General features: G+C 40.2%; 1 protein-coding gene across 1 annotated transcript in view; it reads left to right on the top strand.

The window, feature by feature from the left end:
- The first annotated feature begins 15,603 nt into the window (after positions 1-15,603).
- LOC114052426 (serine protease 33-like) overlaps positions 15,604-18,713 on the top strand; it is a 6,837-nt gene continuing 3,727 nt past the window's right edge. Inside the window, exons 1-2 of the mRNA XM_027875022.1 lie at positions 15,604-15,699; positions 18,360-18,504. Coding sequence (XP_027730823.1) covers positions 15,642-15,699; positions 18,360-18,504 — 203 coding nt within the window. The 5' untranslated portion in view covers positions 15,604-15,641. The remainder of the gene's footprint in view (positions 15,700-18,359; positions 18,505-18,713) is intronic.

Below are 18,713 nucleotides of genomic sequence, written 5' to 3' on the forward strand. Positions count from 1 at the left end.
ACACACACACACACACACACACACACACACACACACACACACACACAAAGACTAAGGGGGAAGGAATCTTTCAAAGCCATTTGGTGCAGTAAAATAAGCAAATGAGAAATCTGTTCCAACTGCGTTCCATTTGGGGATTTTGTTATACCCTCTAGAGCCTATGTAAAAGCATCAAGTCTGACATCTGGAAAAGGATTTTGCAGGAACTGGAGTGTGTAGCTTTCCAGCCTATACTTGAGGAAGAATCACCTAGGGTGGAGAGAGGAAAGCTGTCCTCAGCCAGGTCCTCTCCTTCCCCCTCCCCAGCTTTTTCCAGAGAAAGACTTTTTAAGCTGTGGAGGACGTTGGACTTCCCATATTCCCTTTCATCTTTTCTCATCACCAAAAAAACTACTCTATGCCTACGAGGCATTTCTCAAGCAGCTGCTTGAATGGGAGAAAAGGACTTCTGGTCACCAAGAACTGAATTACCCCTTCCACATTTAGTCTCTGAGCTTCATCCCACTTTCTCCTGGACTCTGTATGTATTTGTAGGAGAAGACACCATAGACATTTAGGGGGATGTGTTATCCCAATTGCTCTTATTGTGCAAACTTAGTAAATATCCCTTATTTAAAGCAGGCTGACTAAAGTTTACTCTCAAATGGTAATGTTAGGGAGTTAAGCATACTGGTTGAAGCTCAAGCCAATGGCATTAATCACTCCCAATCTCTTAGAGTTGCCCCTTAGAACCTTTAGGGGGAAGTATAACTAGCCAAGCTCTGTGTACTTGACTCATTAGTGGAAGTGGAAATTGAGATCAAGATACTCGGAATTTACATGGGCTGCATATCTAATCCTCAAGTACCACTACCCAAAGATAGAGGCCTATCCTCCTGATCTTTAAACCCCATAGAACATAGAATTTAGATGCCAAATCTTTTTTTTTTAGATGTTAATTTCTTTTTGTCTAGGAAATATACAGAGCATCAACAGTGTAAAGGATGGATAGAACCCACAAGGGGAGAAGGGGAGAAGCAGCAAAGGATCCAAATCTTACATCAGGAAAGGATCAGGATTAGAAAAGGAACTATCTGTTCCTTTCATCTCTCCCTGTTTTGCATATTGTTCTAGGAATGGGGAGGTGGTGTTGTGGTTGCTGTCTGCTGGAGGGTGGGGTAGCAAGACAGGAACAATTGTGCAACAAGCAGTTTGTCTTCACCACCACCATCACTACCTCCCTTTTCAGCACCCTAACTCTTCAGTCCCTCAAGTCCCTGGCTTTATTCCCAGATTCCCAGGATCTCCCACTGGCAGTGTTCTCAGGCCTCTCCTTCTAAACAGTGCCTCCTGCTTTGGACTTTTCCTGATCCATTACCCTCACCAACGTTTTGAATCATAGAAGAATCCTTAGAAGCCATCAATCCATCCTACAGAATTTTACAAAGAAAGAATCAGAAACCCAGAGAGGGAAATTGATTTCCCCAAGATCACCCAACTAGCTTGACCCAACCGGTCAAGTTGTTTAAATGACCCAACCTGTCAAGTTGTTTAAACTGTGGGCTTCAGCAGTGTTATAGAAAGGTGGGTTAGATCAGGGCCTGGAGCATAGGAGGCACTTAAAAATGCTTGTGTATTGGTTATTGGGGCAGCTAGGTGGTATAGTGGATAGAGTGCCAGGCCTGAAGTCAGAAAGACTCATCTTCCTGAGTTCAAATCTGGCCTCAGATACTTCCTAACTGGATGACCTTGGGCAGGCGCTTAACCCTCTTTGCCTCAGTTTTCTCATCTGTAAAAGAGCTGGAGAAGGAAATGGCAAACCACTCCAGTATCTTTGCCAAGGAAACCCCAAATGGGGTCACGAAGAGTCTGAAATGACTGAACAACATTGGTTGTTACTGACAGGCAGCATGGTTTAGTATGTGACCATGAGCAAATGATATATAAAACTCAGCTATCATTATTCTATGGCAGAACTGAGACTAGAAATCTAGTCCCCTAATATCCTGTCTAATGATCTTACATGTTCGATGACCCATTTCCTTAGGACCTCATAAAGTAACAGAATCTAATCTGAGAAACTTAATTCAAGACGATGAGTGTTGATGCATTGCTATTGCATCTTCTTGGTCAGATAGGGATAGGAAGAACCAGGATAGGAACAAACCCTGTGATTTGATTGGTGTAGTAAGCTCCTGGTGAAGAACCACATCTACCAATAGCTTCTGTGAGATTTATAGCCTTTCAAAGTTGCCTTGAGCACTGAGGTTAAATGATTTGTCCAGCATCACAGTCTGTATGTATTAGAGGTCAGATCTGAACCCAATTCCTGGCTCCATCTACTATCCCATGCTGCCTAAAGTTCTCTTAAAGGGAACTTCCTGCAGACAATGCCTTGTCCTCTGTAGAAAAATTACTTTATATATGTTTTGAATATTATTATGTTCTATTTAAAATGGTTGCATAAATTTTCTTTTAAAAATATTGCTTTACAGGACAACTGTGAAAGGAACATGTTAAATATATTGTATTTTTTTTTAGAGCAACCTCTGTAGTAATAGAGCTTGGGCAGCCAAGTGGCACAGTGGATAGAGTTTGGCCTTGGACTGAGGAAGACCTGAGTTCAAATCTGGCCTCAGACACTTACTAGCTGTGTGACCCTGGACAAGTCACTTAACCCTGTTTATCTTAGTTTCCTCTTCTGTAAAATGAGCTGGAGAAGGAAATGGCAAACCACTCCAGTATCTTTGCCAAAAAAACCCCAAATGGGGTTATAAAGAGTCACACATGGCTAAAACAACTGAACAACAAAATAGTAATAGATGTTTGTGTTTTCATGCATAATCCTTTTCTGTTTTACTTTGTACATGGGATATTCTCTTCTCTTTTATATTCATTAAATCCAGAATAAAAAAAATTTAGGGGGCAGCTAGGTGGTACAGTGGCTAGAGTACTGGCCCTGGATTCAAGAGGACCTGAGTTCAAATCTGGCCTCAGACGTAACACTTACTAGCTGTGTGACCCTGGGCAAGTCATTTAACCCCATTGCCTAGCCCCCCCCCAATTTAGAAAATAGTGCTTCTAAATGTGTATCATGTATTTATATGTATTAATTTGTCTTTCTATTAAATGTTATATGTTAATAGAGTTCTATTTGCGGGAAAAAACCGAAAGCAAAATTTGAGCAACTCACCCAACCTCTCTGGGACTCAATTTTCTCGTTAGTAAAATGAGATCTGGTTCAAAAAAAATCTGGTTCAACCAGATTGAGCTCCTAGGTCATTTCCAGCTCTAACATTCAATGATACTATCTCAGTCAGAGATTCTGGACTTAGTTCTCCCAATCCACATGGAAAATAACAGGTTGTTTCATCAGATGGGGCTACATCTTCTGCTTAAGATTCTAGGGGTATTCCTGAGGGGCAATGGGGTTTTCTTTAATGCCGTTGTCTCCAGCACCTATTCTGATGTGTTCTCTCCAATGTTAACTACTAGTGATTAGTGCCCTGCTACCATTTAACTCCAGTTAGCACCAGTTGGTTTTTCCAAAGGGATAGTTATAACATGAAGAGTACAAATCATTCCCCTAGACTGGAGGCACACTCTACTCCCTATCACCTCCATCTCTGGCAACAGTGGGCTCAAGCTTAAAGCAATTCCTAGAAATCATTTGCCCCACCAAGTTCACTTCTGAATGCAGCCTAGCTGCTGGATGAGCAGTGTCCTTGCTTATCTTTGGGCTACCTCCTACTGGTACCTGATCTAGCTTGACTGCTAGCAGAAGGTGACATGGAGTCTGGATCTTGAGCCTCTGATAGCTTGTCGTTCTAATCTTTGAACCCCACAAAGTTATAGTGATTCCTAAGATGTGTTCGTCTAAAATGAAAGATCAGAAGCAGAAAGGAGCCATGTATTCAGGGTCTACTTGTTGCCCCAGCTGGCTGCAGCCTGAGGTCTCTCTGGTTACTCAGAAGTTTATAACACCTCTTCCTCACTTGAAACAGTCAGGGAAGGGGAGGAAAGAGGCTTACATTGGTTAATTAGTACCTTTTGAATGGAATTCAGTTCTAACTCAGTAGCCACTTAAAAGGCCATCCCTTTACCACATGGTTAGTGAACCAAAAACAGTTAAAAAAATCTTTATACAATTTACAAAGTCCCCTTGGGAATTACATCTGCCAATGCTCATAAGGGCTGGGTTTGGTATGTCTTTTATTACACTATGCTTTTTTTTTTTTTCAGATAAATACACATATGGAAAGCACAGCTGTTTGGATCATGAAACCATAGCCCAGGCATTATTGTTTACCAGGTGACAGCTAACCTAGACTGGGCAAAGAACCATGAATAAAAATACCAGGAATTGTTACCTTGCAAATTTGAAGTGATAGGGCAGCTAGGTGGTGCAGTGGATAAAGCTCTGGCCTTGGAGTCAAGAGGACCTGAGTTCAAATGTGACCTCAAACACTTGACACTAGCTGTGTGACCCTGGGCAAGTCACTTAACCCCAATTGCCCCAACCAAAAGAAAAAAAAACAAAAAAAAACAAATCTGAAGTGATAAATCACGTTTGTTTGCCCAAGCTATGCACCTAGTTAGGTGGTTGATACTTATTTTTGTATTTTTTCCTAGTACTCAACTCAGTTGGACAGCTTGGGAATGATAGCTAAATATGATGGGGTGAATTGCCATATTTTGTCTATGAGACGTACTTTGCTATAGTGTAAAGAGTACTTGCTGACTTGTTTAGTGCTTAGGGGAAATTTAATAGCTCTAAACACTTTCATCAATAAAAGAAAGAAAGGAGTGAAGTGAGCAGAACCAGGAGAACATTGTACACAGTAACAGCCATGTTGTGGGATGGATAATATTGATAAACTTAACCCTTCCCAGCAATACAAGGATCTAAGACACCTCCAAAGGTCTCTTGATGGAAAATGTTATCCACATCCAAAGAAAGAACTATGGAGTTTGAATGCAGATCTAATCATACTATTTGCTATTTTTTTTCTTCTGTTGAGTTTTGTTTCCTCTGTCTGGTGGTTCCTCCTATTGGTTCTAATTCTTACTTACAACATCACTAATGTGAAAATATGTTTAATAAGAATATATATGTATAGCATATATCAGATTGTGTGCCATCTTGGGGAGGGTGGTAGAGAGGAAGGGGGAGAAAAATTTTAAACTCAAAAACATATGGAAGTGCTTGTTGATGAATTAAAATAAATTAATAAAAAAATGAGAGGGAAATGAAAAAAACAAAAGAAAGAAGAGAGCAAAAAGTGGGCATGCAACTAAACAAACTTAGAAAACTAATAAATTAAAAGAGAAACAGGTAAAAGAAAAAACAAATTCTAAATGAGTCATTGTCTAGGAGTTTCTAGCAATAAAAAGACATATGGACTGGTATAAGGACTCACTAATTTTTTTTTAAACTTCTTGGAAAACCGGAGTGTAATCTGGCAGAAATTAGGTATAGACCAAGATCTCACACAATATACCACAATAAGCCCTAAATGGATACACATCCTAGGTACAAAAGGTCAAATCGCAAATTAGAGGGAGTAAGGAAGGAAATACACTCTGCAGCTATGGATAATGGAAGAGCTTTTGACTAAAGAAGGAATAGGGAGAATCACAGAAAAGAAAATAAATTGTTTTCATTATTTAAGTTGAAAAGCACAAACAAAATCAATGCAATTAAAGTGAGAGGGAAAACAGTTAAATGGGGGGGGGGAATCTTTGCAGCAAGTTTCTGTAATAAAGGCCTGATATCCAAGATATAAAGAACTGATTCAAATATACAGGGCATTCCAAGAGTCTTAGTGGAGATTTAAGCTATTAAAGATTTTTTTTAAATTTCGTTTTTATTTTCAGTTCCAAATTCTCTCTCTCCCTCTACCACCCTTACCCATTAAGAAAGCAAGAAATATAATACCCATTATACATACGAAGTCATGCAAAACATATTTTGGCATTAGCTATGTTCAGAAAAAGAAAAAAAAAGGAAAGAAAAAATATTCTTCAGTCTGTACTCTGAATCCATCAGTTCTCTATCTAGAGATGGATAGCATTTTACATAATGAGTCCTTTGGAACTGAGGTGGATCACTGTATTGATCAAAGTTACTGAGTCCTTCACAGTTGATTATCTTTACAATATTGCTGTTGCTATACAGATTATTCTCCTGGTTCTGCTCACTTCACTTTGTATTAGTTAATTTATATAAGTCTTCTCAGGTTTTCCTGAAACCATCTACTTCATCATTTCTTATAGCACAATAGTATTCCATCATATTCATATATCATAATTTGTTCAGTCATTCCTAATTGCTGAGGATCCCCTCAATCTCCAATTCTTTGCCACCACAAAAAGAGTTGCTATAATTTTTTTGTATATATGACCCTTTTTTCCTTTTTTTTAAAATCTCCTTGAAGAATAGACCTAGTAGTGATAATATGCATAATTTTATCGTGCTTTGGGCATAGTTCTAAATTGTTCTCCAGAATGGTAGGACTAGTTTACAGCTCCACCAACAGTGTATTGGTACACCTATTTCCCCTCATCTCCTCCAATATTTTGGTTCTTTTGATTTGGTTTTTTAAATCTCTTTCAGTATTGCTTATCCTAGGCTTCTCATATCCTCAGGTCAGGTTATCCAGTAGTAGTCCTAAAACTACTTAAATAGTACAAGGTTCTCTAGAAGACCTCTAGGACCTCACTGCAAAGGGGTAATGTATCATAGATGAGACATCTACTCCATGTAGACGAGGATAGTTTTTTCCTTAAAAGGTATTGAAATTGTCCTTGAAACTTCACTGGTCCGAAGGGTTAAGGTTTGAATGATTTATATAACTTTTCAGTGGCCTAAGTGTAAAAGTCATCATGGGGTGATGATAGATAGACGGGATGATGAAGAATTAGTAATGCCTCCCGCAGGCTTTACAAAACCTTATGACTATCATGCCAATATGGCCAAAATAAAGGGAGAAAAGCTATGCTTAAATAAATCAAAGTCGCATCCCTGATGAATATTCTTTCTGTGCTATGGCTAAGTAGACCTCTTTTTGTTGTCTGTCAGATGATCTACAAGTATCTCATTTTATTCTAGTCCAGAACTTGAACCACAGGACTGGCCTGTTTCAGGCCTGGCCTACTACAAAGGGCATAATTGAACTTTCCTTTTGTGGGAGATGTCCTACATATAGCTTCACATTGCTCAGTGAACTCTTCTCATATTTACACTATTAAACAGAATGAGGTATTATTGTTAATGATGGAATTTCAAGTATTAGAAACAGTCTGGTTGCTAATATCTTGAGTCCAGGTGGCCTCCCAAATGCCTCTCATTTCAAACCATTAGGCCTGCCTGATCTTTAAACAAGGCCATTCCTTTAGCTTGCATAATGTAAATTATTTTCTCTTGACACCAGATGGCTGCAGATCTTGGTGTTTCAGCTACTGGCTGTCCTATCTGCCACCCAAAACTTCAACACAAAGAAGTGCTTCAACAATTATGACTTCTGGGACAATCATTTGATGGGGTGAATTGCAGTATTTCCACTGTAATTGTAAACCATCCTTGGCTAGGAGTAAGAAGACCTAAGAATTTAATCTTGATTTTGCTTCTAATTGGTTGTATGACATTAAGTAGGTCTCTTACTTTCTCTGGGATTCAATTTCTTCATCTGTAAAAGTGAGCTGGAAAAGGAAATGGCAAACCACTCCAGTATCTTTGCCAAGAAAACCACAAATGGGGTCATAAAGAGTTGGACACAACTGAAATGACTAAACAACAACAATTTAGAGGCAACTAAGTGGTGCAGTGGATAGAGTGCTGAGCCTGAAGTCAGGAAGACTCATCTTCTTGAGTTCAAATCTGGCTTCAGATAATTGTTAGCTGTGTGACCCTGGGCAAGTCACTTAGTGCTGTTTGCCTCACTTTCCTCATCTGTAAAATTATCTGGAAAAGCAAATGGCAAACCACTCCAGTGTCTTTGCAAAGAAAACCCCAAATGGGGTCAGGAAGAATCAGACACAGCTGAAACAACACAACAACAACAACATGGGGATAATTACCTAAACAGGTTCTCCTAAGGGCCCCATAAAATAATTTATGTAAATACTTTGTAAAAGTAGAGCTATAGAAATATTGAGCTGATATCAGAATTTCAGTGATACAAGGACTACAACAATATAAAAGGAAATAATCTTTAAAAACTGAAAATGGATGCTGTGTAATTATAACTAAGCTTGGCCCTAAAGGAGAGATGAAATAAATACATCTCCCCTCTTCGTAGTGTTGGGGGACTACGGGTGTGGAATACTGCTTACATTTCAGACTCAGTTGATCCTTTGTTTACTTTTGCTTAACTCCTTTTTTCCTCTCTTTTAAAAATTTTTTTTAAAATTTAAGATTTTTATTAACGTCTTTTAAACCTTTGTTTCCCCTATTTCCTTCCCATCTTCCTTTCAGAGATCTGTCCCTTATGGAAAAGACATTTAAAAAAAAAAGGAAAGAGAGAGAGAAATAGGGAGGAAATCAACAGAAATCAATCAGCACATTGGAAAAACTTGATTTTTTTCTAATGTTTTGTGAACTATTCCACACTCATAAATCCCAACTTCTGCCAAAGGAGGAGGGTTAGAGTGGGAGAAGCATCTTCTTATATATTTTCTTTATGATTTAACTGAATTATAATTGAGTTTAAGTGTTTTATGGGGGCAGCTAGGTGGTGCAGTGGATAGAGCACTGGCCCTGGAGTCAGGAGGACCTGAGTTCAAATCCAGCCTTAGACACCTAACACTCACTAGCTGTGTGACCCTGGGCAAATCACTTAACCCTGATTGCCTCACACACACAAAAAAAGTGTTTTGTGGTGGTTGTTCTTTCCATCCACATTGTTTTAGTCATTTTGTATGTTGTTTTCCTGGTTCTGCTTGCCTCAGTTTTTATCAGTTCATGTAAGAGTTTCCATGCTTCTTTATATTCTTCGTGTTCATCATTTCTTATAGCACAGTAATATCCTATTACATTAAGATACCATAATTTGTTTAGCCATTCCCCAATCTCTTCTCTTTTTATTTCTTTGTTACAAAGGATGGTTTGCTATGCAGGGGAGTGGGAAGGGACATATTTACAAATGAAGGTAGGGTTAAAAACAAAAGATATCAATAAAATTTTTTTAAAAAAGAATTTCAAGGACAATAATCATGCCATCCATTTTAAAGGACCCATGGCTGAGAACATACTAGATTCTTTAAAAAAAATTTTTTTTGTTGATTATTATATCATAGTAACATCTGGGCTAGCTTATTTGCATGATTCACTTCCCCTCAGAGACACCAGAAGCCCCTTGCCACATTGACTGAGTGTCTCTTTTGTAGTGGGTACATTAAGGATCTTGACCAGGAAATGGTTTTTGTCTGCTCCCATGAACATTGGGTGTGGTCAACTGATCTCAGAGCCAGATGGCTCAGGTTTGGGCCCCATTTGTGTTTTCCTCCATGTTCCCCTTCCTTTTCCATTAATGAGTACCAGCTTTAGTTGTGGGAAGAACCAACATTGTATGGTTTTGAGAAGTGCCAAAAGTCTGTCCAGTCTCCACCCAAAATTGCCTCCCCAACTTCCTGTCATGGTGCCTGATATTCCACCATTAGATCTGCCAGAAAAAAAGTCCGGAAGACTTTTCAGCTTCCTAGAGTCTTTTGCTATAACACAAAAACACCTTGAGCTAGCTATTGGCTAAAATTCATTTAGTGGACATTAATAAGCTTTGTTATCCATTCATTGAATGTCTACTATAACAATGTTAGCTCATATCATGTACATGTCCTTTATGTATGTGTCACCTGTGATCTTCATTGCAAACCTGCCAGATAGGCAGATATTAGTATTTACATTTTTGAGAAGAGGAGACTGAAGTACAGTGTAGGGACTTGAGTAGCCAAAGGTCATCCAGATGTTTAGGAGCAGAGCCAGGACTAGATAGAATCCGAATCTCTTGACTCTACTCTTTCTGGGTTACTACACTCCTGAAGTGTAGTAGAGTTATGGCCATTGCTGACCCTCAGTGTTTCTTCTCCCAATCACTGCCTTCAGGCACCCCACTTCAGTTGGCCACCCAACAACCCCTCAGCCATGATCACTTCATTTTTGAAGCCCTGACCAAAGAATCTAGGGTCATCCAGAGGTAGTTTGCTAACTAAAACTTAATTTTAGTCCATTTTGTTCTAAAGTGTCCGCTATTGAAAGCTTACCTGGTTCAGTCAGAAGGTTTTCTATGTAAATGAGAGGCGTAATGGTGCTGTAGATAGTGTATTAGACTCAAAGTCAGGAACACCTGGATTCACATACCTATGTCCAAGAGTTATAATCATGAACAAATGACTAAAACTCTCTTCATGTGTAAAATGGAGGCAATAAAATGGGAGAAAAATGCCTCCCTTGTTAGTTGTAAATAAAAATTATGTACATGGAATACCTTGCAAATTTAAATTTACTATATACAGATTGGTAATTATTATTTCTAGTTCTGCCATAAATTAGTTATGTAACCTTAGGCAAGTCACTTCATCTTTCTGAGACTCAGTTTCTTCATCTTTAAATGAGGCAAGTAGATTAGATGTTCCATTCAACTAATCTGACCTGACAGTGCATAGGAAGCTTCAGGCTGCAAACAGGGCCACTCTTAGGGCCACATCTGGGGACAAAGTCAGGAAATGTCACACTCTGAAACTGAAGCTAATATGAATGAACAAAAAAGAATGGGATCAGCCAGCCATAGAAGCAACCCACCCTTGGACATATTTGTGAATAAGGATAAGAATAGGGTGCTTTCCAAATGTAGGATGTCTACTAAATCCCTCCAAGGATTAGATACCAATTTGCATGTACGTAATATAAAACAAAATGTAATCTTGGAAAAAGTAATGTGTGATAAATGACAACAGGAGAAGAGGGGGTATGTGAAGAGAGAAAACCAAAGAGTAAGAATTTGTCAATGTGTGTCTAATACGGTTCAGGGGACATTGTACTCTTGTTCTAGAGACCTGAGAGCTGATTGTCTAAACACAAGGAGTGGAAGCCTGGATTTGAATCTTAACTCTCTTTAGCAGTGTGACTATGGAATAGCCACCCAACCTTTCCACAGTCTCAGTTTCTTCACCTGTAAAATGGATTCTAAGTTCTCTTCCAGGCTGGCAGTGGATGGGTGGAAAGAGTAGGGGGTTACTTAGGAGAAGTTGTAGGCTTCTTTTGTAGGTAAGGGGGAGTATGATGAAGTTGTAAGTCTAGGAAGCGTTGCTGATCCTCCTCCAGAAACCAGCTGGGAGCCATTGGAATCGCCATGGCTAGAACCCAGTCATGACTATCTGGACCTGCCATTCATGCTCTTCTCTGGCCTCCAGCCTTGCTTAATACTTACTTCCTTATTCTAATTCAGTTCTAATCATCAGGCTGTTGGAGCTTCACTTGACAGCATGCCCAGAGAACAGGAGCTAAAGATGACTGTCAGCTGTAGCTGTGGTACCCCCCAATCCCCCAGTACTTGGCACAGTACCTAACACATTATTTCATAAATGCTCGTTGAATATTTGAGTGAGTGAGTGAATGAGTGTAGGAGAGTCCTATCATTTTTTCATTGACTGCTGGTCCTTAGTCCTGGCCTGACCTGGTGACGTGGTCCCAAAATGTGTTTTATAGATACAAAGGTTAATAGATGGTGGTTGATGTTGTGTGGTTTGAGAAAGTCAACTCTGTCTGAGAATATTTCTCATATCAGCTTACCACAATGCCTGAAATTTTATCATTCATTCTTCATTTCTTACCATTTCAAAGCCTTTTCTTTTCAAAAGATTGAACCCCTCCCAAAGGAAGTTTATAGGGGGAACCTTGTAATCCTTTTTTTAGCTAAAATCTGGGAAGGGGAGATACCTCCTGATCCTGATAGGTGGTGGAATCAAAAGCTGACTACCCTGGACACTGGTGGAGCCACTGGAGCTGGCCCTTGGCGCACTTGAGCTCTCCAGCATAGGCCAGGAGGCACTGCCCATCTCTACTCTCCCTCCAATTCCCTCTCCTGCATTTCCCACCCTAACCAGGTATTTCTTTCAAGGAGTCAAGCAGCTTTTCTTAGCTCCATGGAATGGCTTTCTAGACTCATTGTGTGGAGGTATAGCTATGAGTTTCAGGTGGTGACTTTAAGTTTCATGTGCACCCTGCAAGGTGTAGGGAAAATAAAATAAGCTTTCTTTCTCCCTCTCTCTCTCTTTCCCTCCTCCTCCTTCTTCTTCTCTCTCCCCCTTTCTCCTTTCCCTCCTTCCCTTTCCCTCCCCCTTCCCATGCAGTCAGGTTTCATTGAACAAAAAGTATCTCCTGTCTTTAGGAATGGGATTCCCCTCTTTCATTATCTCTTTGAATGTTTAATAACCTTGTCGGCCAGCAAGTTGTTTATAAATAACCTGTTAAATAATATTAGCATAAAATAAAGGAAGACTTAAAAAGTCATAGTATTGGATGAAATAGCCAAGAAGAGACAAAGTGGAAAGACATGGAAGTGAAGGATTGGCTGAAAAACAGGACATGACTTCTTTTCCCTGGAGGGAGGAAAGAAGAGAGAGAAGGTCACAGTTTCATCCACTTTGCTCATGATTAGTCACCAATGCAGGTCCAGCACAACCCCTTACTCATGTTCTGAATGCCTCATAATACCCAGAATCATGCTGGCCTGACCCTCTGTTAGCTCTGAAGGCTTCTACTTCAACTACCACAAATGTTTTCTCCTCCTTCATCCCAGAAATCTACCAAGGTCAAGGTCAGGGGTAGGACCACCGAGACATGGAGAATATTGGGTAAACAGCCTGGTCATCAGACAAGTCTCCTTTCCCCAAGGCTTCCATGGTCATGCCAAAAAATGGGCTACATTCCTCCCTAAGGCCAGAAATGTTGAAGTAAATATGTGAAACAAGCAAAAATATTCATCAACACTTAAAATAACAAGTATTATTACCCCAGCATCCCCAGTATCCCTCTCATAATGCCATTCACAGATTAAAGTACATCATAGCACAAGGTAAAGTTATGTTACTGAAAGTCTAAATTATGTGTTATGTGTGCGTATCAAAATAGTGCACGCAGATTTCTAATGCAAAGTACATATGTATCAGCAAAAACAATGCAAACTGCAATACAATGCAATGCAATACAACATCAATAGGCCTATAAAATGACAAAGCATGTATAAGTCTTATCATATACACAAATAGCAACACAATGCATAACTAGCAGAGTGATGGGACTACAGTTGCAGCGGTGGTGGTGGTGGTTCAGTCATTTCTGACTCTTCATGATCCCATTTGACAGCTAACCCAACACCCTCATTTTATAAATGAGGAAACAGAGGCCCAGAGAAATTAAGTGACTTGCCCAAGGTTATCCAGGTAGTGTCAAAGGCAGGATTAAAATCCAGTGCTCTTCCCTCTGTGTCACCTTTCATGAACTTTAACTTTCCATCTTTTTTTAATACCTGTGTTTTCTTTGCCTGATTGAAGTGTGTTACCGTGAAGAGTTGCTAAAACTTTTTATGTGAAATCATTACCTGATTATCTGATTGAGCTAATTTTCCATTTTTGATGAACAATGATTTGCATATCTTCATTTGGGCTAAAATTTCATAGAATCACAATTTGAAGGGAGACTAGAAATCATCTAGTCACGTTTTAGAAAGGGTATTGAAAAACTGGAGAGCATCCAGTTGGTGGGCAACCAGAATGGTGGAAAGCCTGTCATATGGGTACCAGTTAAAGGAAGTGGGGAAAAGTTTCCAAGAAGAATAATATTCTTTTTTTTTTTTTTATTGCTGAGGCAATTGGGGTTAAGTGACTTGCCCAGGGTCACACAGCTAGTACATGTCAAGTGTCTGAGGCGAAATTGGAACTCAGGTCCTCCTAACTCCAAGGCCAGAGCTCTATCCACTGCACCACCTAGCTGCCCCAAGAATAATATTCTAATCATAAGAATAACCTCTAGCTTAGCCTGGGAATAAGATTCAGAGGGCAAATGAAATGAAGATCATTTCTGTGGCAGAGGCAAGTCATTCTGACTTCCCCAGCGGGGGAAATTTTGGTACACTGTTTAAAAACACAAAACAAAAAACTTCTTAACAAGTGGAACTCCTCAAAGGCAGAATAGGCTTCGTTGGGTAGCAGTGACTTCTCCCTCAATGGAGGACTTCCAGTGAAAGCTAGGTGACCACTTGTTGGGGATCTTGTAGATTCTTGCTCAGGTTTGGCGTGGAGTAAATGAATGCCTTCTAATGGCCGTTTGACCCTGACATTCTGTGTGATCTTCTAACCTATAACCATGCAGGAATCCCCTCTACAACATTCCTCATGGGATGCCACACAACAGTCCCCTGAAAATCTCCAGTGAGAGGGAGCCAGTTTGCTTCCTGGGACAGCCCATTCCACTTTTGGATAACTCTAATTTGAGGAAGTTTTTGGGTTTTTTTCCCCGTATGATGAGCTCGTTGGTCTCTCTGTTCTTTCTTTCCTATGAGCGTCTTCTAATTCTAATTCTTCTTCTAATTCTTGAAGAATGAGATCAGGTCCTTACAAAGTCTTTCCTACTTCTGGTAAAATACCCCTATTTCCTTCTCTTGGTACACATATGGCATGGCCTCTAGTTCCCTCACATAATTCTGTCAGCTCCATAAAATTACATTCCTATTTTCTTTTTTTGGTGAGGCAAATTGTGGTTAAGTGACTTGCCCAGAGTCACACAGCTAGGGAGTGTTATGTGTCTAAGGTCGCATTTGAACTCAGGTCCTTCCGACTCCAGGGCAGACACTCTATCCACTGCACCACCCAGCTGCCCCTCATTCCTATTTTCAAAGAAGGACTTACATAGTGAGAGTTGTTGAGCATAATCTGCTTAGATGGATAAAGTTAAAGGATCCTAAACTGTGAGATTCTTTGAATATGTTTAGCAGAAATATATGTTCATGAAAGGAGGCTCAGTAATAAGCCTTATGGGCAGCTAGGTGGCATCATAGATAGAGTGCCAGGCCTGAAGTCTGGAAGATTCATCTTCCTAAGTTCAAATCTGGCCTCAGACACTTCCTGGCTGTGTGACCCTAGGCAAGTCACTTAACCCTGTTTTCCCCAGTTTCCTCATCTGCAAAATAAGCTGGAGAAGGAAATGGCAAACCCCTTTAGAATCTTTGCCAAGAAAACCCCAAATGGGATCATGAAGAGTCAGACACAACTGAAACAACTGAACGACAACAAATAAGCTTTGTGATAGAGGTCAGGAGAAAAGACTTCCCCGAGATATAGTCCTATCTTTACCACTGACATTCTGTGTGGCCTTGGACAAGTCTTCAGGTCTCAGATTTCTTATCTACATAATGAGGAGGCTAGACCAGATGGTCTCTAACGTCTCTTCTACTTTCTACGTCTCTGTGACCGTATGACTTCCCCCACAGGAAAGTGGTTTCCCCCTTCTTTTCAAGAGAGTTTCTTAGTTCTCCTTTTTGTTTTTCTAATTCCTAGTAACGTAGACCCTGCCCAGGGGAGGATGGGTGGGGTGATGGAAAGGGTATACAGAATAGGAAGGGAGTCAGACCAGAAAAAGAGCAAGATTTGTGGTGAAACAGAGAGATATGGGAGCTGTACTGTATGTACTCCTGTCGGAGCTGCTGCTGCTGTTGCTGCTGCCAGGTATGGGAGCTGGGCAGGGTGAAAGTGTAGGTGATAGGTATGGGTCGCTGAGGGACAAGATGCTGGAGCACAAAGGAGGGAAATTGAGTTTGGCAGAAAGCTGATGCTAATGACCCTGCCAGCGGAGAAGGGTTGTCATGGAGGTGCTGGGGCCTGAGGGTCAGAACCCTTGAGCTTTCAGAGCTCACAATCTTGTTTGAGAGTCAGATTCACACTTAAATTGGGAATGAACTCAATTTCCCTTTGGGGTCCTGTAGGAGAAGTAGGGTGGGAATATAGAGATGTCATGGTACAAAGTCCCAAAGTAGTGCAGTGAACAGAATACTGGATCTGGAGTCAAGAAGACCTGAGTTAAAATTTGACCTGAGACATATACTAGTTAAGTGAGCTTGGGTGAGTCACTTAATCTCTACCTGCCTCAATTTCTTCATGAGGATAATAATAAGACATATGTCTCAGGGTTGTTGTGAGGATCAAATGGGAGAGAGAGAGAGAGAGAGAGAGAGAGAGAGAGAGAGAGAGAGAGAGAGAGAGAGAGAGAGAGAGGAAGAGAGAGAGCTTTGCAATCCTTAAATGGTAATTATCTAGGAAAAAGAGTACTGGTCTTAGAGTTGGGAGAACTAGTTTCAAATCTCACCTCAGACATTTACTAGCTGTGTGATCACAGACAAGTCACTTAACCTCTCTGAGACTCATTTTCCTTATTTGTATCAATTATATTCTCAAGGTTTGCTTTGCAAACTTTAAACTGGTCTATAAATGTGACTTCTTATCAAAGGGTAGAAAGAGAGGAGTAGCAGAGCTTGTTTATGTTCGAACAGGAGGAGTTGGATGATTCTGAGGTTTCTGCTTGGGTACCCTGGTGGAATGACAAACTAGAGTTTTGTACAAGGTATTTCCATGCAATTCCACAAACATTCCCAGGGATTTCTGCTTTCTCTAGGGTCTCTATATCTGCCTGGAATGTTTTGGTCTGATCCCACGACCCTTCTCCACAATCATTTCTTCCCATACAGTATTGGATATTCACATTCATGCAGTGTTCTACAGTTTACAAATTGCTTTGCTAACAACAGTCCTATGAAGTAGGTAGTGCAAGTATTTTATCTTCATTGAACAGCTTTGAAAACAGATTTGGTTTTGTTTTTTTTTTTAAAGAGACAAACCAAAACTCAAAGAGGGGAAATAATTTGCCCAAGACCTTTATAATCTAATGCCCAGTGATGAACTCAGGATGAAAATTGAGACCTTTTTTTTTTGACACAGTCAGCAGGGGAATTTGCTTTGTTTGAGTATGGATATTTGTCACAAGGGTTTTGTTTTCTCTGCTTTTCAGCAAGGGCTTGGGAAGAGGTGAAAGGGAGAGATTTTCATTTATTAAAAAAAAAAATTTTCACCAGCCCTGAAGTCAGGAGGAACTGAGTTCAAACCCAGCCTCAGACCAAACACTTGACACGTACTAGCTGTGTGACCTTGGCCAAGTCACTTAACCCCAATTGCCCCACTAAAAAAAAAATTAAATTTACTAATAAGCAGGATTGCTTAATAGAATAGATGTAAATGGCCACCTCTTTAATTTAAAAAAAAAACTTAGGAAATGAGAAAAAGGAAAAAAGAAAATCAGGGATTCTGTTTAAAACAATCTAATATCATTTGCCATGAATTTCCTTTCTGCTCTTGCCATCTCCAGTGTCTCTTATCTCCATCCCATTCTTACCAACCTCAACCATATTACCTAAATGTCTGAAGGATCCATGATCTGTGCTTAAGGCAACTTAGGAGTTAAGTTATTTATCCAAGGTCACAAAATAGAAAGAGATGGGATTTGAAACCAGGCCTTCCTGATTCCATGCCCAATATTCTATCCACTGCATCATGATTGCCACTAGATGAATTCTCCTAAAATGCCACTTTCATCATATCATTATCTTCTTCAGAAACTATCAATACTGTAGTTCACCATTGTCAGTTGAATAAAGTCCAAATGCCTTCTTCTGTCACTCAAGATCCTCCACAAGCCCAATGGAAAATGTCATCCTTATTTCCTCTTCTCGTACAAATATTCTGTTTCAGCAAGTTTAGCCTACTCCTCATCCTTAAAGCACATCTTGGATTTCTGCCTTCATGCCTTGCCTCATATTCTTCTCCTGATTGAAATACTCTCCGCTTCCTTTTCCATCTCCACATCTAGAAATTCTATATCCTCAGAAACTCATCTTAAATTTCTACTTTTCTATGAAGTTTTCTTGACTGGCCTAACCCACAATCACTTGACCTCCTATGATATATAATATGCGTACTCTTCATTTGCCTCTGTTCGGTATGCTACCATTGTATTTATACCTATGTGCCCTGTCTCCCCAAGTAAATTATACATTCCTAAAGGCAAGAATATATCTCATACACTTGTGTATCTCCCATAGCACTTAGCATGGGGCTGTGCAGCATAGATGCTGCACAATGTTTGAATGTTTGAATTTATTATTAATGAATATTCCAAGGCCTAGGGACCAGACCCCAGATGTTTCTCTCCTCAGATGTCCAAGACCCAATCCCCCAAAGGTTTTGCTCCTAAAGCAGCTGGAAGACAGCTTTCCTCAAACTCCCTCCTCAAGTATCTAAGCAGTAGATCCCCTAATGCCTTGTTCTTTCTGGATCAGGATATGGTCCCTCTGAAGCCCTCGTGAAGGACAGCCCTAGTTCATGGCCCTGGCTAGCCAGCATTTTCCTGGATGATAGGTACCGCTGTGAAGGAGCCCTCATCTCTTCAGAGTGGGTGATCACTTTAATCAACTGCTTTGGAAGGTGAGTGCCAAGGAGATGGTTAGGAAAGGAAACTTGGTGTGAATCTTCATTTAGTTGATCACAGTTGCTCCCACCAACAGCCAGCTACAACAGCCATTTTGGTCCTAGCATCAAGCCTTACCACAAAGTCTTCTGGGTCTAGATAGAAGGAAACAAGGAAGGAGGAAGGAAGGAAGGAAGGAAGGAAGGAAGGAAGGAAGGAAGGAAGG

Source organism: Vombatus ursinus, unplaced genomic scaffold (assembly GCF_900497805.2).
Source record: "Vombatus ursinus unplaced genomic scaffold, bare-nosed wombat genome assembly UNPS02014807.1, whole genome shotgun sequence".
Taxonomy (NCBI): Eukaryota; Metazoa; Chordata; class Mammalia; order Diprotodontia; family Vombatidae; genus Vombatus; species Vombatus ursinus.